A 24,767-nucleotide genomic window follows, 5' to 3' on the forward strand; every position below is an offset into this window, starting at 1 on the left:
TAATGAAAGAGCCCATCTTAAGAACAGGGCAAAGAAAACTTTGAGTTTTATCTAATGATCAGTTTTGGTGGTTCTGGAACACTAAACTCCAAGATCTGTTAGTGAAAGGAAGGTCTGGTAAGGGAGGTCCCTGCCTCTAGATAGTACCTGTAAAGTTCCAAATAAGGATGGATAGTAATGACATAGCATTTATAGAACTTAGTCTGTGTCAGATATACATTTTTATCCTCGTAACAGCTCAATTGAGGTAAGTACCTAGTTTCAGAATGTTGGCCTACAGAGTGGATTGGTGAACTGGGGCAAACTAATCCTCAATTGGGGCAGGAGGGACCAGAGAGTCAGGGAGAAGCCATGGAGGGCCTGGTGAAGACAGCCAACTCAGAAGGGATATCTTCTTCTAGTTTAAAAAAACAAAAGTATCAAACAAACAAAACCCTAATGTCCCAACAGACTCGAAGGTTTAACCAATGTAAACCAGACTGCAAAAGCTCTCTCTTTTGGATATGATTTCCATCTGTAAGGATCTAATTCATTATGATACATTAAATGAGTCAAGAATATGAAATTTCTTTTTTTTTAAAGCAAGTTTAAGTACATATTTACTGAATACTACTATGTGCAAGGCACTTAAAGCCTTTCATACCAAAGTCTTGTGTGTGTAAATCCTACAATGACTTTATGTGGAAGGAAATGGCTTAACTTTATATATTGGAATTCCTCATTATCAAAGAACAGATGATAACCTGGACTGGAATACTATTTGAGGCAATAATATTCATGGAAAAATTTGCAAATTCTTTTAAATAGCGGGCAGCCCTATCCTATCCTCAAGTCATATTCTAGTAGAATCAATGCTTCATACAGCTTTAAAAAAAAAAAGTGGCACTGACACATTACATGTATATATCAATTTATACAGAAATGTTTATTGAAGTGCCTATGATGTGCCCAGCACAGTGCTAGGCATCATTAAGGTTACAAAGTTCCCTGCTCCCACGGAGCTTTCAGTCTAGTCAAAGAGCCACAGAACATTGACAAAAATGTAGGTGCTTAAGTGAGTGGTAGAGACAAAAAGTGCCAAGGAGTTGAGAGAAGGGTGGAGCAGGTGCTGAAGTCTTTAAAACAAGGCTGGCAAAAGAGGACTCCAGTTAGTTCCTGGAGGGCCTTATGTGCAGGGCCCACCTCGGTAGCGAGCAGGGTGAGGCATTCAAGTAAAGGCGTGCCAGCACTCGGGGACAGAGTGAAAGAAAACGGCCTGTCCAGGGGCAGCACACACGCTCAATGGTACCGAGCAAGCAAGCTGCAAATGCGGGTTGGAACCAACTCTAGAGGGTGTTAACACTCAACCGAATAATCCAGTTTTTTATATTTTTAGGCATTTGGGAGCCACCACAGACACTTGGGCAGGGGAAATGGCATGATTTCAATAGCTCTAACATTATGTGCCAAATGGACTTCAGGGGAAGAAAGGTGAGCAAAGGAATTCAAAATTGTGTCAGTAATCCTGACACAAAATGACAGCAGTAAAGGTGCTGACAATGAGCAGAACCACAGGACTTAGCCAGAAGACAGTTTTCCTCTCCTATGTGTTAAGGATTTAAAATATGTACAGTACTTTTAATTCAAAATATATTAGTTTGTTAAGAAGAAAAATATACAAAATAAGATTTCAAAAATCCATTTAAATATCTGCTGTTTTTTGTGACTGTCGTTTTGTTCAACTTGGAAGCAGTCTGTGATTAATCTGTTTTACATGTGTCTCAGTTAAATGATTACAGAAAGAAAAATAACTGAATTGCTATGGGTTTCTGAAATAACAAAAAAATTAACCTGTATGGGGGCGGAAAACTACACTACAACACTGACAGGTATTGTATGTACCTTCTAAAAATGAAACGGACACTTATCTCGCATATTAGGAACAGATACTAGGGTTATGAAGGATATTAAAAATGTCTTCTTTATAGGAGAAAAACTTTAATATAAATCTGATTATAAATTTATTTAGTTCTAGATAATTTAAAATCAACTCTGCTCTAGCAGATGTCTCTGCCAAACAAACAAAAAGGAATAAAGGTGAAGTAATTTTAGCAAAGGCAAACAGTGTGCCTTCATCTTAATCACAAAGTCCAGGCTGGATTATCCACAGGTGGAATAATCCAAAGCAGGAACGATCCAAATCCTGTCACACGTGTCCTCTCTCCCACAAACTTCCCTGTCACCTTGTCTGCAAAGTGAGAGGTACACTGGGCTGTATGTTCTCTCCCAGGATTCTCTGATATATAAGGCCTCCCACATTGCATTATATTTCTTCTTTTAATGCTCCTCGTATTCCCCCGTGCCCCAGCTCCCTCTGACTAATAGGCATTACAAGCTGTGTTCACATCCTAGGCGGTTCCTGTTAATTCTTTGGGCACAGACAGAGGTACCTCTACTCACTACTTGGCTAGCTGGTGCAGCATTCAAGAGAAAAGCTAAGATTCTAGAGTTACCAAATCAGCAGAAAGGAGTTAACAGATCTGGAATAAGAACTGCTAATGTTTTTTGTTTTTTTTTTTTCCTTTTCTTTTTTGCTAGTGAGTGGGAGTATTCGGATGGCTGGCTGAAGAGAGAAGTACTGGACTCCAGCTAGACCAGTGGTTCTCATAGTAAGGATCCTGGACCACATTAGCATCAGCATGACCTGGGAACTTGTTAGAAATGCAAATTTGGGGGCCCCACCTAAGATCCACTGAATCAGAAAACTGGAGGTGGAGCTCAGCTATCCGGGTTTTAGCAAGCCTTCCAAGTGATTCTGAAGTGAGCCAACATTTGGAAACCACTGAGCTAGACTTACTGGGAAGAAGTTGGCTCCAGACCCACAGTGTGCTTGATTTTCCTGTGGTCAATCCAGTAATTCCCAAACTTCCCTGCACATTGGAATCACCTGGGCAGTTTCACAAACTACTAATGCCTGCGCCCCATCACCATAGATTGTGATTTAATTGGTCTGGGATAAGGCCTGGGCTTTAGAAATTTATTTAAAGGTCCTCAAGAGAGCCTAAGGTGCAGACAACTTTGGAAACCATTTGATTAATCAAAAGATAACACACATATTGGTCAAATTTCATTTCCAAATTCCATTCAAGGAAGTTTCCTGATTATTTCAGAGGATTGGAATGTTGTCATTATAATATTGCTTAAAACTTAAGTTCAATATCCTATCTAAAAAAAAAAAAAAAGCTTTGTCCTTGTAAACTACATTTTCTAAATTAAAAGAGGCAGTTAATGCCTACATTATTTTGTTTGGAGGAAATCTGTAATTTTGGAGTCAACAAGAGTTTGTGTCACTTTTCTCATTAAATATTCATCTATGCCATTTAGCTGTCCGAAAACGGCGTCAGGAACACCTACACAAGTGGAAAGGAACTGTCTAAGTTTCTGTACGCTTGAGATGGCCTCTGTGATGGTGATTTTTGGCTGCTGTGGTAAAGATGCCTCCCCCTCCTCTTCGCTTCCAGCTTCATCTGTATTTTCACCAGCCTCCATGCCCTGGATGACCTCTGTGTCTATCCGCTCCTGAGAGATGATGAGATCATCATCTGCGGTGACGAAGTCCTGGAAATTTATTTCATTGGGGACACAGGTGGCAAGAGCCACGGAGTGCCACAACTTTTCACTGGCTGCCTCTGGCTCGCTGGTTGCCACTTCCGTGTCCGAATCTGTCAGTTCCAGAGGGATGATGCCTGCCTTCTGCCAGCATCTCACCACTGTGGACTGCTTGACTGACCACCATGCTGCAGCAATCATGTCGATGGCCTGCCTGATGTCCACTTTTTCTTGGTCCTCACTGCTGTGGAGCTTGAGGAGGATCTGTTTCAGGAGGTGGCTTCGGTACAGCACTTTCATGGTGCGAATTATGCCGAGATTCAGTGGCTGCAGGACGGCAGTACAGTTAGAGGGCAGGTAGCCCACCTGGATCCTTTCCAAGCGTGGCAGCATGTTGTGAGCGGAGCAGTTGTCGATCAGCAGGAGGATGCGGCGTTCCGCCCGCTTCATCCTGGCATCTACTTGCATCAGCCACTCATTAAACAGCTCCTGCGTCATCCATGCCCCCTGGTTGGCTCGGTAATCACAAGGGAGGGAATGGACGTTCTTGAGACAGTGTGGGTTGGCTGACCTACCAACAATCAATGGTCTCATTTTTTCAGTCCCTGAAGCGTTGCAACAAAAGAGTGCTGTCAACCGCTGCTTTGCTTTCTTGCCCCCTCTACAATGGTCCCCTTTAGCAGCAAGAGTGTGTTGGGGAAGCAACTGGAAAAACACTCCTGTCTCGTCAGCATTAAAGATATCATCTGGGCTGTAGTCAGCAATCAGTTTTATAATTTCCCCTGCATGCCACTCGTTAACCTTATCTATTCCTAGACCATTCATTAATCTGTCACTATCCTCTCTACAGACTGCTTTCAAAGCAATTCCGTGGCGATCCCTAAATCTGTTCAGCCAGCCCACGCTTGCTTGAAAATTGTCATAGCCAAGCATGTTGGCCAAGTTTAGTGCTTTTTTCCGAATGACAGAACCAGTCACAAGCATGTTTTTGGCATGGATTTCTTGAAACCAAGCAAAAACAGCCTTATCGATGTCGTCATAGAGAGCGTTCCTCATCCTTTTCCGCTGGGGTCCTACAGATGCCTCCCGTACCTTCTCTTCAAATTTGGCACGATCCTTTAAGAATGTAGACAAGGTAGAAGGAGTGATACCAAATTCTTTTGCCACATCACCTTTCCTCTTTCCTGAGTCTACAGCTTCCACCACCTTCATTTTCTCCTCCAGGGAGAACTGTCGACGCTTTTTGTTCCCCTTGTTTGCCATATTCACAGAATGAGTGCTGGGCCACAATTACCGGGGCTGAGTGTGTTCCTCCTCTCAGCTTGTTTTGCCACAATTGTAGAAAACTGAGGAGACAAAATGTGGAGTACCTGTCAGGAACCAGAGATAATGGATTCCCCCTAAAAGATGGGGCAGATTTTTCAAAATCCTACTAGGAAATGATAATATAAGGCCAAAGTCAAGAGAAAATAGGATTCATACTACTGACTTTTTGTAGGGATTGCTTATACAGACTCATAGAGTGTTTGAAAAAGAAGAGATCTTACAGAGAATCTAGTTCACTTAAACTTTCTGAGCTTCTGTAAAAATAATGTCTGTTCTACCATGGGAATAGACTGAAAAAATAAATGGTAAAAGAGGTTTGCAAATAGCAGTGCACTGTATAAATTCAAGGGATTATTATCCGGCTCCTTTTATAACAGAAACTGAGGCTCAGAGAAGGGGCCTACCCAAGTTCATACAGCTCGGATTTCTTGGCTCAGAATTAGTGCCATTTCTGCAACTCCATACTCCTGCTGGATATTCCACCAAAGTGAGATCTCAAAGCTCTATCACTATTTGGCTTGGAAGGATTTTCACTGTGGGAATACGTTTCTGATAGCCACAATAGCCACACATTCATTTAGTGTTTGTAAGTGTCAAGTGGTAAGGATACAGCGATGAACAACACCGTCAAGGTCCCTGCCCTTACGAAATATACAATATGGTGGAGGAAGATAAACAAAAAGAGAACAGATAAATAAGATAATTATAGAGTGTGATATGGCTATGAAGGAAATAAACATGATCAGACAGTAGCAGTTTTGGTAACTGCCTGAGAAGACATTTTATCATGAGAGTCCTCACAGGAGAGGAGAAGCTGCTGTGACCTTATGCTGTGACTGCCCCTTTGCAAGGGCTGACTCCTACTACCACATCCACACATTTATCTATCCATTCTTGCCATCCTCTATGTGCTAAGCACTGTGCTCGATGCCAGCCATCCAGAGATGGATGGAGCATAGTGCCCACCACTCAGAAACCTATCGTGGGGGGAGGAGGGGAAAGAAGCCTACCGGGGAAGCAGGGAAGACAAACACTAGAGTGCATGAAAACTATAAAAGAGGTTACAGAGTACTACGAACTACAATATAGAGGTGGGGATGATCAACTGGGTGGGACATGGATGGGCAGTGCACTTCAAAGAGGAAACAGTATTGATGTTGGGCCTTAAACTATAAACAACTAGAAGTTCATGAGACAGAAGGAAATATGTGTAAAGGCAATAAAATACTATAGAAAACATGATGGCATGGTCAGGAAAAAAATCTTTGGAGAAGAAAACAAGAGCCAAATCGTAGAGATTTTAGCTTGATCCTGGGACAAAAAGAGGCCATAGAGGTCTGTTTATTTGAAATATGTGATCAGATTTGCACTTCAGAAAGAGTCCTTTGGTTGCAAAGTGGAGAACCTAAGGGGTAAAATCCAACTTCCTAAGAGGTGGCCCTAAATCTGTAGATAAAAAAGGCCATAGCCAGTTGAGGTATGTTAATATGAATGCAAAGGGAAGCTACTGAAGGATTTTAATCGAGGAGAAAGATGACTACTATGTAAAGAATGGAATTGAAGGGTGTCGAGAAATAGCAGGAGACTAGTTAGGAGGCTGCTGCAGGAGTCCAGATGTGAGATAATGGTGGCTTGGATTAGAGTAATAGTGGCTATGGTAAGAAGTAGTCAGTTTGGGGCTATGTTTTTGCAGATCTTGCTGATGGACTGGATGTCAGGTGCAAGAGGAGTTAAGGATAACTCCCAGATTTCTGGTGGGAGCACTGACCAATCCAATGGATGGTTGTGCCATGTAGTGAGATGGGAACCAATCGAGGAGATGGAAACCAATTACTGAAGATCTACTCCATAAACTTGTTACTTTACATGCTTAATACAGCTTAAATATGGCAGGACTTGGAATCAAATCCAGGGAACTCAGCACAAAGCCAGTGTTCTGAACACTATAGCGTACTATATACCTTGTTCTGGGAACTACCAGTATTGAGAGGCGACATGGAAAGAGAATGAAGAGCCAAGCCATAAAACAAACAAACAAACAAACAAACAAACAAAAAAACTTGCCATTTGCAGTCAAATACTCTACCACTGAGCTATACCCCCTTAATCTTGCCATTTGCAACGACGTGGATGGATCTAGAGGGTATTATGCTAAGCGAAATAGGTCAATCAGAGAAAGACAAGTATCATATGATCTCACTGATAGGAGGAATGTGAGAAACAAGACAGAGGATCATAGGGGAAGGGAGGGAAAAATGAAACAAGACAAAACCAGAGAGGGAGACAAACCTTAAGAGACTCTTAATCTCAGGAAACAAACTGAGGGTTGCTGGAGTGGTGGGGGGTGGGAGGGATGGGGTGACTGGGTGATGGACATTGGGGAGGGTATGTGCTATGGTGAGCACTGTGAATTGTGTAAGACTGATGAATCACAGACCTGTAACCCTGAAACAGATAATACATTATATGTTAATTAAAAAATGTAAAAGTTTAAGAAAAAGAACCAAGCCAAAGTCTTGTAGGTCAAGCTAAGTTTCAATTTTATTCTAACTGAACGAAAAGAGACTAGAAGGTTTTAAGCAGGCAGTGACTGATTCAGTTACAGTGCAAAAAGATCAATCTGCCTGTTGTGTGAATAGATTGCAGAGCGACAAGAGGGGAGGTGGGAAAAACTGCATCAGTCCAGGAGGAGATAATGGTGACTAGGAGGTTGGTGACAGTGGTACATGGAGAAAAGTATGCAGATTGGAAATACATCTGCAAGACAGTGAGGGTCGTGCAAGGACTTGTACAAATGTGGAACAATCTGTGACACTGGCGGGAAAAAGTATACTATTCTTGTCCGATTCCAGAGCCTCTCCACTTGGTCATTCAGCTCAGTTTGAATCACTCCAGGAACTCACTACCATAACTGTGTGGGGGACGGTGGGAAGGACGGATTAGGTGAGGAGAACGACTTGATGCGGCACTAAGAAGAACCCTATCCTGAACAAGTGGGGACAGACTGGGCAGGGCTGGGGTCAGGCCTTGAACACTGTGCTGAGAGGGTGGTGCTGGGGCTCCCCAGGGCCCGACGTGGCTTTGAGAGTTCAGGCGGGGCCTCGACCTCTCACGCTCGGCACAGCCCCGCCCCAGTTACCTGAGCGCCCTACGGCAATGCCCCGGGGCTAAGCGGCCCGGGCGTCCCACCGCGGGCGGCCGCAGCTTCCTTCTCCTCCCGGAACCTCTAGCCGGAAACAGTTCGTCCGCCTTATCAGCCCCCTCTAAGCATCTAAGCTGTTCCTATGAGCCCGCCCCTCGACTAGGGCTGGACTGTTGCGCATGCGCAGAGAGACGCACGCAGTCACGCGCAGCCGGCCGCTTCCGGTGCGCCGCGAGGGCCGCCGGGAAGGGTCTCCCTGGCGATCTGAGGTGTGCTGGTGCTGTTGCTGCCGCCGCCGAACCGGTGCTGCGGCGACGACCGCGTCCCTGCTGTCTTCTTCGGGCTCCCCGGGGCTTGACCCCCGGGGCCCTCAGCAGGCGTCGGTGAAGAGCCTGCGGAGCGAACCTGTGCTCCCATACCCACTCTCCACGACCCTATATCGCGACTCCGAAAAGGGGGAGCGAGAGGAGCTGTCGCGACTCCGCGCCGTGTGTCGCCGGGCGGGGCCGCGGGGCCGGGGCTCCTCCAGCCCCCGGGATGCGCGCGCGAGCCCTCGCCTCCACTTCCTTGTTGCCGCTGTCACGACTGGAGCCGCCTCTCGCCGACAGCGGGGAGCGCGAGTGCGCCGGCCAGCCCCCTCGTCGAGCCCCCGGCCCGGGCGCCTCCGGGAATGTGAGCCGCGCGGCTCGCACGCTCCTCCGGGTAAGTCCCGCCCTCGAGCGCCTCGCTGCACCGTGCCGCGGACATGCTGGGCGACCTCGAGCCGAGTGCTGGGGCTCTCTGAGCCCTGTTGTCCCTTCCGCAAAGTAGGACCAGTAAGCCTTAGTCTTCTACTCCCGCATTCGGTACGTTTGGGACATCTGAGACCGAGAGAGGGGAATGAACTAGCCCAAAGGCAAGCCGGGGCCCCTAGTCGAACCGTCAAAGGCCATCTCATGAGGTTTTGAGGAGCATCTGATGGAACAGTGAAAGTGGCTCAGATTTCAAGTACTGCCCTTAATCCTGTTTTACAGATGAGAAAACTGAGGCTTAGAGTAAGTAGGTTGCTCAAGGTCATAGAGCTCTATGCGGGTGCTATAAAAATGTGTAACTTGGTCCTGATCTTTTGCTTTCCACAAAAGCCCTTGGTTTTAACCTTTATATTATTCTGCATTTTTTGGCATTGCTGTACTGAGGCCTAGGGTCTGAAAATAATCTTGGACCCAGGCTTAAAATGGGGTATTCAAGCGAGCAAAAACCCTGGGTAGTCTCTTCCTGCCCCACCCCAAGGTGGTTGTAATGGCTCTGCTTCCTAAATTGTTTTGCTCTGGGTGCTAAAACCCTATATGTCATTCTTTACAGATCCTCTCTTGCAGTTACTGCTTCTCTGCAAGACTCTCAAGGACTGAGAAGTCAATTATTAAGGGTAAAAAAAGCATAGTACCCACATAGTCTTGATTTTAATTCTAGCTACCCTTATTCTGTGAAGGTGCTGGCCTATTACCCAATCAAGTTGTGGGTTATGTTCTCTTGGTTGCGCTGTGACAGAATGCAGGGTTTATTTGTTTTAATGGGAAGGGAAATCATTAGAGATGACACAGAACAAGAAACCTTAGGAATAAAGTGTTTTTAACTGGGGAATATCTTTAAAATTATAGGTGACATATTGCTTGTCTGCGTTTTCTAGGGGAGGGGTTTTTAGCTTTCACAACATTCTCAAAGGTATTCTTGCCTCCCCCAAATTTAGGAGCTACTGATTCCAGCCTTTTCATCTCACGCGAGGAACAATTGAAATTCAGGATGTAGTATATAGACTTGTCTGAGATCACATGGTTAGAGTTGAGCCTTGGAGCCAGATCTGACTTGATCTTTTGCTCATTATACCTTAACCAGATACCTCATCAGTTGTAGAGTGAGGTTTAAATGAGATGTGAGTGGGTTTGTAATACACAGATCTGTCTTCCCAGAATCCTAAGTTCTTTTCTGACAAATTTTCAAGAGCAACTACAGTATATCATTTCTGTCTCATAAAATTGAAGTGGTTTCTGGAAACCTTTCGTCCTCCAAGGACTGAGTCTTTTGGGTAAAACTCCAACTAAGAACGTGGCCACAAATAGTGGCCACTCCTCTTGAACTAGTCATTCAGGTTTTTTTATGCCTGCCTTTTCCTAGGAAAAGCTGTTAATAGATTTTCTGTTTCTTAAGCCAGGGAGTTAATGTTGGTCTGTCAGATTACTGTTCAGACCTAAGATGTCCAGTACCATAGCCACTAGCCATATGTGGCTAATTTAAATTAATTACAATTAAACAAAACCAAATTCGGTTCCTCAATCACACTAGCCATATTTCAGGCGCTTAGTAGCCATATTGGAGAGTGCACATATAGAACGTTTCCATCATTGCAGAAAGTTCATTGAACAGTGCTGGGGAAATGGGGAGCAGTGTAGTATAAAAAAAAAGTTGGCTTTTTGAATGAAAAAAATCTTTCAAGTCCCTGTTTGGTTGTGGTGGTTGTGGTTAGGCTGATCATTAAGCATTTCAGCTGTAGATCTTTAATCTTTACTAATGAACCCTTTCCTTTGCGTAGCACTTGACTATTCTCAAATAGAGTTGTATCTGTGGTATTCTTTGAGCCTTATCACTATAAATCTGTAGTAAGGTGGGTAAGACATCTATCTTTTCATATGTGAAAAAATTTGAACCTGAAATAGCTAAAGGACCTGCTCAAAGTCACAGAAGCTAGCAGGGTGTAAAAAAATCTCTTACATACAGGCATTTACTGTGTGTCTGAATGAATAACTGAATGAATCAATGAAGCAGTTTGCTTAAGGTACTGAAACATGAGAGAAGGTCCAGAACTTCTGACTACTGGCCAAATATTCTTTTCACTTTTTACCATATGGAATTGTTGTAATGTGGGGCTGATCTTTGAGTTGAAGAATTATTATATCCCAGGAGTGTGTATAAGCAAATGAGTTGTCAAAGCTAGTGATCCTAAGTTTGCTGGGTCAGAGGAATCACCTGGGGCACTTGTTAAGCATACAGATTTCCATACCCTCTGGAGATTCTGATTCAGAAGAGCTGAGGTGGAACCCTGGGATCTGTATATTTATTAAGTACCCCCAGTGCTGCTTAGGATCTGCTGAGTTTGGGAAATGACTGAACCTTGAGGCCCTGGCAGAGATAGGAGATCATTGGATCAAGTGGCTGCCGTCCTCTTTAGGATAGATTCTTGAAACCTGTTTGTGTTTGACTTTCCTCTAGCCATGGATGCATCATATGATGGTACTGAGGTAACTGTCGTGATGGAGGAAATTGAGGAAGCCTACTGTTACACCTCCCCTGGGCCACCCAAGAAGAAGAAAAAGTATAAAATACATGGAGAGAAGGCCAAGAAACCCAGGTTAGCTAACACCTTTCGGTAGCTGGCATTTAGAAACACAAACTGCTTGGAAAACTGTGTTGAGGAAGACTTTAGGCTGCGTCCAGATTCATTGAGAGTGTCGTGTCTATTGTTGAAGTCTCAGGATGGGCAGTGGTGTTGTGGGGAGAGGGAGATGGGGAATAGGAAGTGGTAGGTTGATACTAGCAGTTGCCATTCCTGGCTGGATCTTGATCATGTTTTCAGGCTGTCATACGAGATTGTACCATACAAATGGTGGAAGCTATGTACAAATGAAGTGTGTTATTTATTATTAACATTATCGATATTTAAGCATTTAAAATAGGGAATTAGTAAAAAGATAGAATTATAATAGTACCAATGATATCTATAAAGATTATCCATGTTATAGCTCTAATCTCCCTCTTAACTGAACACTCCAAAACTTCTTGCTGAGGTTACCACTTTTGGGTTACTTTGGTAGTTAATTTACTTCCCTTTCTCAGCTCTGGGGAGGTGCTGTTGGCCAATGAGATGACCAGAGGCTGTGTGGAGGAGTAAAGCATGTGGGTGATAACTAGACTGTGATTAGCCCCCTAAGTAACCTTTCCCTGAGAGTGGGATGACAGTGCACCTATATATCTTTGCTCATATTTGCCTATAGAGCCAATCCTTCTTATAGAAAAAGTGGTCCATGGAAAAGTAAGTCAGACTAGCTTTTGCTTCCAGGTTTCTGGAGGGAGAAACCTGTACATTATCTGGGGCTGTTATTTATGTATATATGTATTTATGTTTTAAAGATTTTATTAGAGTGTGCGAGAGAGCGATCACAAACGGGGGAGGGGTAGAGGGAGAAGCAGACTCCCTGCTGAACAGGGAGTTCAGCCAGATGAGGGATTCGATCCTCCTGGGACGGTCTGGGACCGAATATCATGCAGATGCTTAACCGATTGAGCCACCCAGGTGCCCTGGGGCTGTTATTTAAATGTTTGTTTGCTTCAGTCCCTATTTAGATAAATGCTTTGAAATGGAAAGCTAGGTTTTTGCCTCTTTACTCTCAAACCCTGACACTGTACTATCTACTGGTTGAATGAGGGAAAACCTTAAGAAGTCATTGCTTCCTTTAGGTCGGCTTACCTTCTATACTATTACGACATCTACTTGAAAGTGCAGCAGGAACTCCCCCACCTCCCTCAGTCTGAGATCAATAAGAAGATTAGTGAAAGTTGGAGGCTCCTCAGCGTGGCCGAGAGGAGTTACTACCTGGAGAAAGCCAAATTAGAGAAAGAAGGTTTGGATCCTGTAAGTAATTTTTTTCCCCAACTAATTTCTCCATTGCGTCAGTGGTGAAGGCCTTGGGAAGACCCCACACCCTGTTCTCCTGTTTCCTTTTCTTTTCTTGGGAAAACTTTGAGTTGAGTCAGTTTTATCTTTCTTAATGTAGTAGTTTGTAGGGCATTTCTCCTGCACCCCATCAGTTTTCACCTTACTAATGGAAGGTAATGGATACGTGTTATACTGATTGCTGTCAGTTATAACATAATCAGCAATTGGGCTGGCGAGTTTGGAAGTAGGTACAGCTGCCTTGTATAATGTCACATTCTTCTGTTAACACTGGTGGTTGTGCACTATGCCAGAAGCAGAACATGATGGAGGAGACAGGCTTGAACTAAAGAATGCATAAGGACGTGTTCTAGTTTGTGTCTGTCAGCCATTTTGTATTTCTAGTTCACAATAACAGAACACTGACACCTGTTAATACTGCTGGTTTTTTGTTAAACTGAAATTCCTGCAGGAAAAATAACCTTGTTATTGCAAGGTTAACCTTAACTCCTTTTTTCAATTGAAACATTGTCTCTGATTTCTTCTTTGATAATGTAGAGCAAAGGTTCTTCAGGAATACAACAGCTATGTTACAGCAGAAGAGGTTGTGTTTTCCTTAGTGGAGGCCATCTGCCACTACCATTTAGATTATTTTGCCCTTATTGGCTTGGCATTCCTCTTTCTGGAAGAGTTTTGTGTTATCTAAAGTCTTGGAGATACCAGTCTGTACCCCCTCCTTTTTAAATTTTTTTTATTTTTTAATTTTTTTAAAAGGTTATTTGTCAGAGAGAGATAGCCACGCACAAGCAGGGGGAGCGGCAGGCAGAGGGAGAAGCAGGCTCCCTGCTGAGCAAGGAACCCGATACAGGACTCGATCCCAGGACCTGGGATCATGACCTGAGCCGAAGGCAGACGCTTAAGTGACTGAGCCACCCAGGTGTCCCTGTACCCCCTCCTTTAGATGATTTGTTTGTAAACTGAATCTGGGAGACAGTTCCTGGGGGGGAAGGGGAAGTGGAGTCTAGGAAAAGTGTATATATATATATACTCCCTGTGGTTTCCCCATCATAAAGTCAGCAACCTTTTGCCCTGATACAGGAAAATTTTACCTATTCCCAGAGTGATAATGGTTTTTAAAGCTACACACTAATGTAGGTCCTTATTAAGACTTTTAAAACATTTTTTAAATAAATCATCTGCAATGATTTTTTTCTTATCCATGTGGGACTTTATATCTACCATCATCTCTACTACCGCTATTAAGAACATGAATGGATTAGCTCTGATATTAACTAGCTGTGACCTTGGAAGAATCACTTAACCTTTGAGTCTTGGTTTCCTCGTTTATAAAGCGGGGAATAATAGTATCTACTCATAGTGTTTAAATTAGATAATATAAAGCATCTAGCTGAGTCATTGGCACATACTGCCTTGGTCAGTAAATATCACTCTTTAGTAGGTTAAGTGTCTAGTGACCATATAATAAGAAAAGGTGGTATTTAATGAGCATCTGAATGTGCCAAGACTGAGTAAGGCTTTGGGTGCTGTGTTTGACCTCTCCGAGATTGCCTGGTATGAAAGCAAGACCCTCCTGCCTTCATACTTTGGGAGCTGTCAGAGACCTTGTGGCATTCTGGCTTCTCGGCAGCCTTTCCAGTCTCTTGCTAAGTGGCAAGGCCTGTGGTTCCAGTGTCATCCAGCTCTCCCTGGTGTCTAGATGCCTGGATTTGTTGATTAAGTCCAGATCATTCTATGCATTTACTACCATTTAATCTTGTTCTAACCTGTCTGCTTCAAAGGGTGACTTGAGAATGTCATTTCTCCATTATCTCTCCAGTAAAGGCTCCATAAAGGATTTGGCCTGCTTTTATGTTTCATCTGAGTGCTTCTTTCAACTTTCATCTCTGAGTGCTTCCTGTGTACCTTAAGTAGTGTCATTGACTTCTTGCCTTTGATGTATTTAAGGATCCTTTTGTAATGGACTTAGTGTTCCTTTTAAAAGATGCATCTGAAATTATTTCCATTTAATTTCAGTTCTCACTTAACTGTTGACTTTGAACTTTTCTGTTTTTCTTATTAGGTAACTTGCAGTTTAATTTGAAAAAATAAAACAAAAGTACCTTTTTCTTGGCCATGAACGGTTTTGCTTCTAGTACCTGGTTTCCTTGCTCCTTAGAAGACCTGGCTTGGAGTCTTTACTACTTACTAGTTTTATGTTTGGGGGAAGTTTACCTCCCTGAGCTTCAGTAGGAACAATAATAATACCCAACCTAATAGTGTTGTTAATGTTAAGGTCAGGAAAGTATTTTCTGAATGTTAAGTTCCTAGTCGGTGTTAATATTTATATCCCCCTACTGCTGCCCCCAGTATAGTCAGGTTCTTGTCAGATATTCCCATCCATGCATACTTTCTCTCATGAAGTGATCGGTTCATCCTGTTTTGTAAGTCTGGGAGAAACCAGTGTTACCAGAATCCTTGTTTGCTGCCTTGAGTTCCATTTTGCCTTGTTGACTTGTATTTTATGCTTTTTGGGGTTTTACTGAACATTATACATTCTAGTTTTTAAATCTTCTACTACTTTGCAATCCAATGTATCAGAGCTGGAAAGGAACTCACAAATAGCTAAATTCGGATAGGGCAGCAAGACCTAAAATTTGGGAAGTATTTGCTCAGGACTGCAGATCTGGGATTTCAGCTCACAGTTTCAAATGCCAAGATCAGTGCCCTTTCCAGAGTCTGATCCCTGTTACCTATCTCCTGTGTGATTGAGCAAGTAAGCTACATGGCCTAAAGTGTGATTCAGAGGAGGATGACATTGCCCTTGACAGAGGCTGACCCTCTCGAAGTCTTAGGTCAAGAGAGGAGTCTTTATGGTCCCTTTTGCAGAAAACAGTCCAAAAAACGAAAAAAATAACAAATGTGCATGTGGTCTCACACCATTTATCTCTGCTTGTCTCCCCTTCCCTGGCTTCCCGGTCCTCAGAACTCCAAGCTCTCTGCACTGACTGCTGTGGTTCCGGACATCCCAGGTTTCCGCAAGATCCTCCCCCGCTCAGATTACATCATCATCCCCAAGAGCAGCCTGCAGGAGGACCGCAACTGCCCTCAGCTAGAGCTTTGTGTGGCCCAGAACCAGATGTCTCCTAAAGGACCATCGCTTGTGTCCAGCACTGCCCCGGAGGCAGTGCCCAGCCATGCAGGCGTGGCAGAGCAGTGCCTGGCTGTGGAGGCCCTAGCTGAGGAGGTGGGAGCCCTTGCCCATCCGGGTGCCGTACAAGAGATCGCCACGTCAGAGATCCTCAGCCAGGATGTGCTCCTGGAGGAGGCTTCCCTGGAGGTAGGGGAGAGCCACCAACCGTACCAGACAAGCCTGGTAATTGAAGAGACCTTAGTGAACGGCTCACCAGACCTCCCTGCTGGAAGCCTGGCCGTGCCCCACCCCCAGGTTGGGGAGAGCATGTCAGTGGTAACTGTCATGAGGGTGAGTGACTTTGGTACTTATGTCTCTTTTGCTTTATCTGGAATTACTACAAAGACAGCTAGCACCATGCAGTGGTAATTAAGAGTACTGGTGTGGACTTCTAGTAGGACTACAGTTCTCTTGAACCTTTTTCCCTTGGGCTTGCTTACTTTAAAGTTCTCTTCAGTTTCTTAGGCACTCTTATCAACTCCTTTTGCCCAGCATAGCCAGGACTTTCTTCACATGAGAGAGTACATGAGGTACATTAACAGCATTTAAATGATACGGGCTATCCATGAATCAAAGCCAGAATCGCTCAAGCTGGTAGGATTTTATGTTCCCTGAAGATTGTTTCAGCAAACACAATGGCACCTTGAACTGTTTAGGAGAATTTTCAAATGGTCTTCCTGGGCGCAGACTGGGTAGGAAAAAGGAAGCTGTCTTCAAGGCCAGCTTGATAGGACTTAGCAGTAAGAGGGAAGTCTCTCCAGTGGTGTAAGTCCAGCCATGCCCAGTTGACGGGAAGAGCAGTTCAGTGATCCCACAGCCTGGTCCCCCTGGAAGCGGGGGAGCCACCACCATGCCCTCTATTACTCTGGGTAGTGTGGCATCCTCAGAGTAGGAGTTCTCAGGCCAAGAGGAATGTAGGATGGTCTGGATGTATGAGAGCAGGTAGCCCCTTGCAAAGGACTCCATGGTAGGCCTAAATCCATTTTTTTGTTTGTTGCCTCAGGGCTGTTTATGATAATGAAGCATGCCACCTGCCTGGTTTAGGCAGATCAATAGGATGTTAAAAACACTTGACAGGGTCAGAACAGTTGGGTTCTTTCACTCACTGCTTATCTGATCTTCAGAGTCCTAAGTCTCCTAGGACCTCCGTTTTCTCATCTGTAAAATGAGGATAGCACGTTCTCTGTGGTAAAAGTTTTCTGTATCTTTTTTTGTTTTAATTAAAGTTTTGAGATAATTGTAGATCCATTTTTTTGGATAAGCACACTGCTGTGGTTATTGGAGTTGATCTGTCTTTAGTGTTGTGGGTGGCCCTGGCTATTCATTCCATCTCAGTAAAACTGTCCTTCTCTCCATGTGCCCACAGGATTCCAGTGAGAGTAGCTCCTCTGCGCCAGCCACGCAGTTCATCATGTTGCCTCTTCCTGCCTACTCAGTTGTGGAGAACCCCACCTCCATCAAACTGGTCAGTGTGTGGGGAGTTAATGGAGATCAGGGCTCCATAAGAATTCTCTTCCAGGTAGTTTTCTAAGTCTTAATAACGTTAAGACAGTAGGACTGTCCAAGGTCTCAAATTATCTGCTCTCCAGGTATTCTTTACTGGGGATAGGGGTGTGGGGGAGGGTCTTTGAATGGAGCTCTGCAGGATCCTTAAACTCCTCAAGGTACATACGAACTTTTCTCTTTAAGAGCATTTACCTGGGATAGGTTCAGTGCCTCTAATCAAATTTTCAGAAGCATACATGATTTAGAAAAATTGAGGGCCATTGATCTGATTCAATCTTATTATTTGTATATATTACAAAAAAAGGTGTAGAGAAGAGAAAGGACTTGTTCTCTGTATGATTCAGAGCCACTGGGCTGCGAAACAAGCCAGAACCAGGACCCTGGTCTTTTGATTATCAGTTAATGGTTTTTCCATCACATACTGCAGTATCTGGGCTGAGATTTATCCTTAAATAGTTAATGGTTTTTTTTTTTATGCTAATGTAAATGGTAGTTCAAAACTTTTTTCAATACCTGATTGTTCGCTAGTAATATAACATAGTTGATTTTTTGGCATATTAAACTTATATTCTGCAACTTTGTTAAACTCATGTGTTCTGGTAGCCTTTTTGTAGTTTCTCTTGCATTTTCTAATTGATGACTGTGTTGTCTGTGAATAAAGGTAGTTTTATTTCTTCCTTTCTGATTTGGATTCCTTATTTCTTAATACACTGTCTAGGACCTCCAGTATAATATTGACTAGAAATGGTGAGAGCAGATATCTTTGTTTTGTTCCTCATCTTAGGAGGAGAGCCCTCAGTCTTTCACCATTAGGTGTAATATTAGCTATAGGTTTTTCGTAGACGCCCTCTTCAAGTTTAGGAAGTTCTCTTACATTCCTAATTTGCTGGGAGCTTTTATCAGGAATGGATGTTGGATTTTGTCAAGTGTTTTTCCTAGGTCTGTTGAGATGGTTGTAGGAATTTTCTGGTTTGTTAATGTGGTTAATTTCATTGTTTTCAAATGTTAAACCAATCCTGCATTCTTGGAATAAACCCCACTTGGCAATCATGTATTATCCTTCTAGTATATTGTTGGATTTGATTTGCTGAAACTTTGCTCAGGAATTTTGTGTCTATATTCATGAGGATGTTGGTCTCTAATTTTCTTGTATAGTGTTTGTCTGGTTTTGGTATCAGGGTAATGTTTACCTAATAGAGTTAGGAAGTACTTTTTCTTCTTCATCTTCCAGGAAGAGTTTGTGTGGTATTGGTATTAATTTCTTCCTTAAATGTTTGGTAATTGCCAGTGAGGTCAATCTGGGCCTGGAGATTTCTTTGTGGGAAGATTTTTAATTGCAAGTCCACAATTTTTAAAATATGTGTATAGGACTATTTGGATTATTTTTAAATAATTTTAGATTATTTAGATTTAGGTTATTTTTGAGTGAGCTTTGGTGGTAGTTTGTCTTTCAGGGAATTTGTCCATCTCATCTAAGTTGTCAAATTTATTTACGTAAAATTGTTCAAAACATTCCCTTACTCTTTTTTTAAAAAACTGGTAAAATATGCATAACATGAAATTTACCATTATAACCATTTTTAAGTGTACAATTCAGGGTCGTTAAGTATATTCACAGTGTTGTGGAGTCATTGCCAGTACCTATTTCCAGAACTTTTCATCATCCCAGACAGAAACCTTGTGCCCATTAAACAATAACTCTCCATTCTTCCCTCCCCCAGCCCCTGGTAACCTCTGTTTTATTTTCCGTCTCTGAATTTGCATATTTTAGGTACCTCATAAAATGGAATCATGCAAATATTGTCCTTATGGTCTCGTTTTTTTCACTTAGCAGGTTTCAGGGTTCACCTATCTTGTACCATGTATGAGAATTTCATTCCTTTTTATGGCTGAATAATATTCCATTGTGTGTATAGCCTACATTTTGTTTATCCATTCATACACATTGGTGGACAGTTAGTTTGTTTTCACCTTTGGGCTGTTGTGAATATTGCTGCTATGAACTTTAGTGGATACATGTCTGTTTGAGCCCCTGATTTCAGTTTTTTGGGGGGATATACCTGAGTGGAATTGCTGGATCATATGGTAATTCTGTGTTTAAAATTCTGAGGCATGCTTATCCTTTAATATCTGTAGACTTTAGTGATTTTACCTGTCTCATCACTGATAGTGGTAATTTGGGTGTCCTTTCTGTTTTTCCTGACAAGCCTGGCTAGAGGTTATCAATTGTATTGACCTTTGAAGAACCAGCTTTTGGTTTCATTGATTTTCTCTATTGTTTTTCTGTGTTGTATTTCACTGATACTTGCCCAGATCTTTATCTTTCTTCTGCTTACTTTGGGCTTAATTTATTCTTTTCTAGTTTCTTAAGATTAAGATAGAAGCTGAGTCATTGATTTGAGACCTTTCTTTCCTAATATAGCTGCTTAGTGCTATAAATTTCCCTCTAAGGACTACTTTGGGGGGCGCCTGGGTGGCTCAGTTGGTTAAACGACTGCCTTCGGCTCAGGTCATAATCCCGGAGTACCGGGATTGAGTCCCGCATCGGGCTCTCTGCACATGGCGCGGAGTCTCCTTCTCCCTCTGACCCTACCCCCTCTTGTACTCTCTCTCTCACTCTCTCAAATAAATAAAATAAAATCTTTAAAAAAAAAAAGGACTACTTTGGTGGCATCCCACAAATTTTGATATGGTATGTTTTTATTTTTATTTTGTTCAGAATACTTTCTGATTTATTCTTTGACCCATAAGTTACTTAAAAGTACATTATTTGCTTTCCAAATATTTGGGATTTTCCAGATATCTTCCTTTTATTGATTTCTGATTTAATTCCGTTACGGTCAGAACTTTGTAGTTTATAAGACTTGAATCCTCTTAAATTTACTAAAACTTATTTTATGGCCCAAAATATGATTTGTCTTGATAAATGTTCTGTGTGCACCTGAAAAGAATGTCTTCTGTTGAGTTAGATTGTTCTATGTGTGTCAGGTTAGGTCAGGTTGATTGATAGTGGTCAACTCTTTTATATCCTGACTGATTTTCTGTCTGCTTGTTCTGTCAGTTATTGAGAGAAGGCATCTACCTGTCACTATAAATAGTATTTGTCTATATCCTTTTTTATTAGTTTTTGTGTCATGTGTTTTGACTCTGTTATTAAGTATTTAAACATGTAAGATGATTATATCTTCTTTTTTTTTTTTTTTTTTAAAGATTTTATTTATTTGAGAGCAGGGGCAGGGGCAGAGGAAGAGGGAGAAGCAGATTCCCGTTGGGCAGGGAGCCCAGCACGCAGGACCCTGAGATCATGACCTGAGCTGAAGGCGGACGCTTAACCATTTGAGCCACCCAGGCATCCCAGGATTGTTACGTCTTCTTGATGAATTGGCCCCTTTATCATTATGAAATGACCTTCTTTATCTCTGGCAATATTGTCTGCTATGAAATTTACTTTGATAATGAGCTTTCTTTTGATTATTATTATTAGGAAGTTATATTTTTTCCCAGCATTTTACTTTTAACCTATTTATCTTTATATTTAAGGTACTTTTTTTGTAGGCAGTATATAGTTTGGATCTAAGAGCAAGACCTATGTGACAATCTCTATTTTTAATTGCGGTATTTAGGCCGTATACATTTAATGTATAAATGTGTAGTTAGGTTTAAATCTGTCATTTTACTATTTGTTTTCTTTTTGTCCTGTGTTATTTTGCTTTCTTTTGAATTGAATATTTCTTATGAATTCATTTTATCTCTCTTACTGGCTTATTAGCAATTAACTGTGTTTTAGCTATTTGGTGGTTTCTTGAGGATTAATAGTGTACGTCTTTAACTTACCACAGTCTATCTTCTAAAACCTATGGATAAACAGTCTGTTTTTAGATGAGAAATTTATCATATCTTCAGAAGGAACAGCCATTGCATCCCAATTCATGGAGAAATTACAGGTTTCTCCTGAGCCTTTGCTCTCCTGGAAATTACTCTTTTATGATTTAATAAGTGTCAGCCAGACTCTTTGAGAAAGCCTTTATAAATAATACTTAAGAATGAAACATCAGCCTCGAACACTAGCATTTTTTTCCTAAAATTATTTCTATAAGCTATTTAGGAGTCTTTCCAAGTTCATGGTAATTTATTTATAGAACTGACCTAACTTAAATTTTTATTCTGCTTTCTGGTGGTGGTCAGAGTGAATATTCCATGTGGAGCCACAGTCTGAGCAAAGATGAGAGATGTTTTATAGCCCAGTAATAATAATTTCTCACAAACCTGTAGAATCTTTTACAAGTTACTAAGCAACACATTTTCTTATTTCTTACCTCATTTGCTCTTTAAGATATAGGAAGGGCAGGTGATTTTACAGAGGAGGAAACCCAGGGCCTAAGAGCTAAAGTGACTTTACCTCCAGGTCATCCAGTGTGTTAGTGGTAGAGTATGGAACTCAAAGCCAGGTCGGTCTCTTTCCCGGGTGCCACACCACTCAACCCTCATCCTTGACTTGCTACCAGTATTACAATCACCTTTTTTGCCTAGGCGTTCTGGTAGAGGTAACCTAGTGGCAGCTTGAGCTTTTTGCTTTTCGGCCAGTCTCGGGAAGGTGGGATTAATATCTGAGTAAACACCCATAAGTGACAGAACAAATCTGACAGGGAAATGTTTTCTTTTCAGCATTAATCAAGAAATGGGGCATGGCTAATTTCTATTTGCAGTTGAAATGTAATAACCCCTTGTAATCATTCTGTTCAAAGGGAAGTCACTGGAGATGGTGAGAGCCAGTAGCTGAATATATTCATATGCAAATAAATTCTGTTGAGTGTCAAAGAACTTGATTTCTATTGGAATTCCCTCCTTTTTTTTTTTAAGTGGCCATTGTCTATTTTTATATCTCTGAACCCTTAGTCCTTGGTTCTCTGATTTTTTTTTTTATTATGTTTTTGATGTAGTATTCATGATTCATTGGTTGCGTATAACACCCAGTGCTCCATTCAGTACGTGCCCTCTTTAATACCCATCACCAGGCTAACCCATCCCCCACCCTCCTCCCCTCTAGAACCTGCAGTTTGTTTCTCAGAGTCCATAGTCTCTCGTGGTCTGTCTCTCCCTCTGATTTCCCCCCCTTCATTTTTCCCTTCCTACTATCTTTTTTTTTTTTTAATTTTTCATTTTTAACAAGAATGAACATGAAGCAAATTTTTTGAAGTATTTAGGACTGTGGGTGCAGCTAAGTGCATGGAAGCAATCTTGGACCAAGAATCAAAGACTTCAGGGTTCTAGGTCTAGGTGTGCCCTTGATTCACTATACAATTTGAGGCAAAGCATTTAACCACTTTGAACCTCAGTAGTTAATAATACCTACTTCATAGCGTTGCTGAGAGTGTTAAATGAGATATTGGTAAAACATTTTAGCACTATGTGGTATTTGGCTTAATTAGTAGTAATTATTGCTATCTTTATTCTCCTGATACTTATCTGTGTAACCTTGGGCAGCTGTTTTTCCTCATTTGAACCCAGTTTCTCCATTTCTAAATAATGAATTAATTGTATCTTAGGACCTTTCCAATTCTGACCTTTTAAGATACCGTGAATTGGCTATTCTTCTACAAGCTGACATCTTCCTGGCATTGTTGTGGTTATAATGGTCATCAGGCTCCGAGAGGGGTTACACTGTGGTGTTGATTCTGACCTGCTCTTTTCCTTACAGACCACTACGTATACCCGCCGGGGCCATGGGACTTGCACCAGCCCAGGTTGCTCCTTCACATACGTCACCAGGCACAAACCACCTAAGTGCCCTACCTGTGGTAACTTCCTAGGAGGGAAGTGGGTCCCAAAGGTAAGTCCAGTGGTCATTGCTGCTTTGGAGGCCCCACAAAGTAGGCTTCCTGGTCCCCTTTAGAGCAGAGGACTTAAAAAATAAATACTCATTTTTATTTTCTGATTATACAAGTAAGTTTCATTGTGACTGTTTAAAAAAGAGAATAAAATGTTGTCCATAATCTTATGCCATCCAAAGAAAAACCATTGTTAACATTTTGGTGTCTTTTATTTCAGTCTTTTTTCTGTGAATATCCAAGTTCTGTAGCTTGCCTTTTTTTTTTTTAACTTACCATGCCATTAAATACTCTTCAAGACTATTATCTTTAATTGCTTTATAACTTCCCATGAATGACTACACCATGTTGATTTATTCATTTCCTGTTACAGTTAAATTTTTAACAATCCACCCTCCACACTGACTGCTTAGTTACTCAGATGCATAACTCACATCTGCTCGCTTTTTAGCTCAAAGTCCTTTCAGTATCCTATAGTTCCCATTTAATGTAGAGGTCCTTAACCTGATATTTAGGTCTTTCATAATTAACTTTCCAAGTGTATACCTCTGTGTCTGTTTCTCTCTAAGTAAATGATGCTTGATAAATAAATGAGCACCAGAGCTATGCCCCTGTGAAGTTCAGTTCACCATGTTTTTTTGTTACTTGTTTTATGCTTTGCACTGATTATATAAATCATACATACTTGCCACATTTTTTATATGAGACTATAAAGTAGGGTCAAAAGAACTAGAGTAGTCAAGGATGGGTTATAGAGGAGATGGTCTTGAAGGATTAGTAGAATTTGGGTAGGTAGAAAAGGAAAGAGAGTGCTTTGTTTTTGCAAAAATCCTTAGGCTAGGTTTGTGTTTGTTAGGTGTCTAACTCAGCATGGTCCAGATTTATCCATGTAGAGAAAACTTATGTAGTGGCATACCTGTTAAGTTTCTCGGGGGCAGTTTCCATAGAACATCTCTGAAAAACACTGGGATGGTGACTTTTGCCTCCTGGCTGAGTGTTGGGGGTTTAGGGCATCACTAGTTCCAGAAGACAGAATAGGTTAATAATTAAGAATACACTTCCGGGGGGGCGCCTGGGTGGCTCAGTCGTTAAGCGTCTGCTTTCGGCTCAGGTCATGATCCTGGGGTCCTGGGATCGAGCCCCACATCGGGCTCCCTGCTCAGCGGGAAGCCTGCTTCTCCCTCTCCCACTCCCCCTGCTTGTTGTGTTCCCTCTCTCGCTGTGTCTCTTTCTGTCAAAAAAATAAATAAAATATTAAAAAATAATAATAATAATAATTTCTGGGGGTGCCTGATTGGCTGAATCAGGAGAGCCTGAGACTCTTGATCTCAGGGTTGTGGGTTGGAGCTCCACATTGAGTGTGGAGATTACATACATACAGATAGACATACACAAACAAACAAACATGAAAGAAAGAAAAAAGAAAAGAAACGTGTGCTTGGTCTCTGCACCAGGTTCCTGGCACTGAGTTCCTAAAACCCTAGAAATTTCCTGAGTGATAGA

At 42.0% G+C, this 24,767-nt stretch overlaps 2 protein-coding genes across 4 annotated transcripts in view; one reads left to right on the forward strand and one right to left on the reverse strand.

Annotated features, from left to right (window-relative positions):
• Positions 1-943: 943 nt before the first annotated feature.
• TIGD6 (tigger transposable element derived 6) lies at positions 944-8,165 on the reverse strand. Of its 2 annotated transcripts, none has more exons than XM_032395231.1 (2): positions 8,054-8,165; positions 944-4,704 (listed from the first exon to the last, which is right to left on the reverse strand). In XM_032395231.1, exon 2 carries the CDS (start codon positions 4,642-4,644, stop codon positions 3,277-3,279), a length of 1,368 nt encoding a protein of 455 aa, XP_032251122.1. In that variant the 5' UTR covers positions 4,645-4,704; positions 8,054-8,165; the 3' UTR covers positions 944-3,276. The 2 variants fall into 2 exon arrangements, with proteins under 2 accessions (XP_032251122.1, XP_032251120.1); XM_032395229.1 differs by having other exon boundaries at positions 944-4,934.
• A 102-nt stretch (positions 8,166-8,267) lies between these two features.
• HMGXB3 (HMG-box containing 3) overlaps positions 8,268-24,767 on the forward strand; it is a 44,785-nt gene continuing 28,285 nt past the window's right edge. The window contains exons 1-6 of one of the 2 annotated variants that reach the window (XM_032395226.1): positions 8,268-8,758; positions 11,300-11,438; positions 12,545-12,719; positions 15,724-16,221; positions 17,297-17,395; positions 23,135-23,266. In XM_032395226.1, the coding sequence (XP_032251117.1) occupies positions 11,302-11,438; positions 12,545-12,719; positions 15,724-16,221; positions 17,297-17,395; positions 23,135-23,266 (1,041 nt within the window). In that variant the 5' untranslated portion in view covers positions 8,268-8,758; positions 11,300-11,301. The remainder of the gene's footprint in view (positions 8,759-11,299; positions 11,439-12,544; positions 12,720-15,723; positions 16,222-17,296; positions 17,396-23,134; positions 23,267-24,767) is intronic. The other variant, XM_032395227.1, reaches the window with a different exon arrangement.

This window comes from Phoca vitulina, unplaced genomic scaffold (genome assembly GCF_004348235.1).
Source record: "Phoca vitulina isolate PV1807 unplaced genomic scaffold, GSC_HSeal_1.0 scaffold83, whole genome shotgun sequence".
Lineage (NCBI taxonomy): Eukaryota > Metazoa > Chordata > Mammalia > Carnivora > Phocidae > Phoca > Phoca vitulina.

Coding starts and splice junctions, on each gene's coding strand:
- TIGD6 (XM_032395229.1), bottom strand. CDS start 4,851: ATGGCAAACAAGGGGAACAAAAAGCGTCGACAGTTCTCCCTGGAGGAG.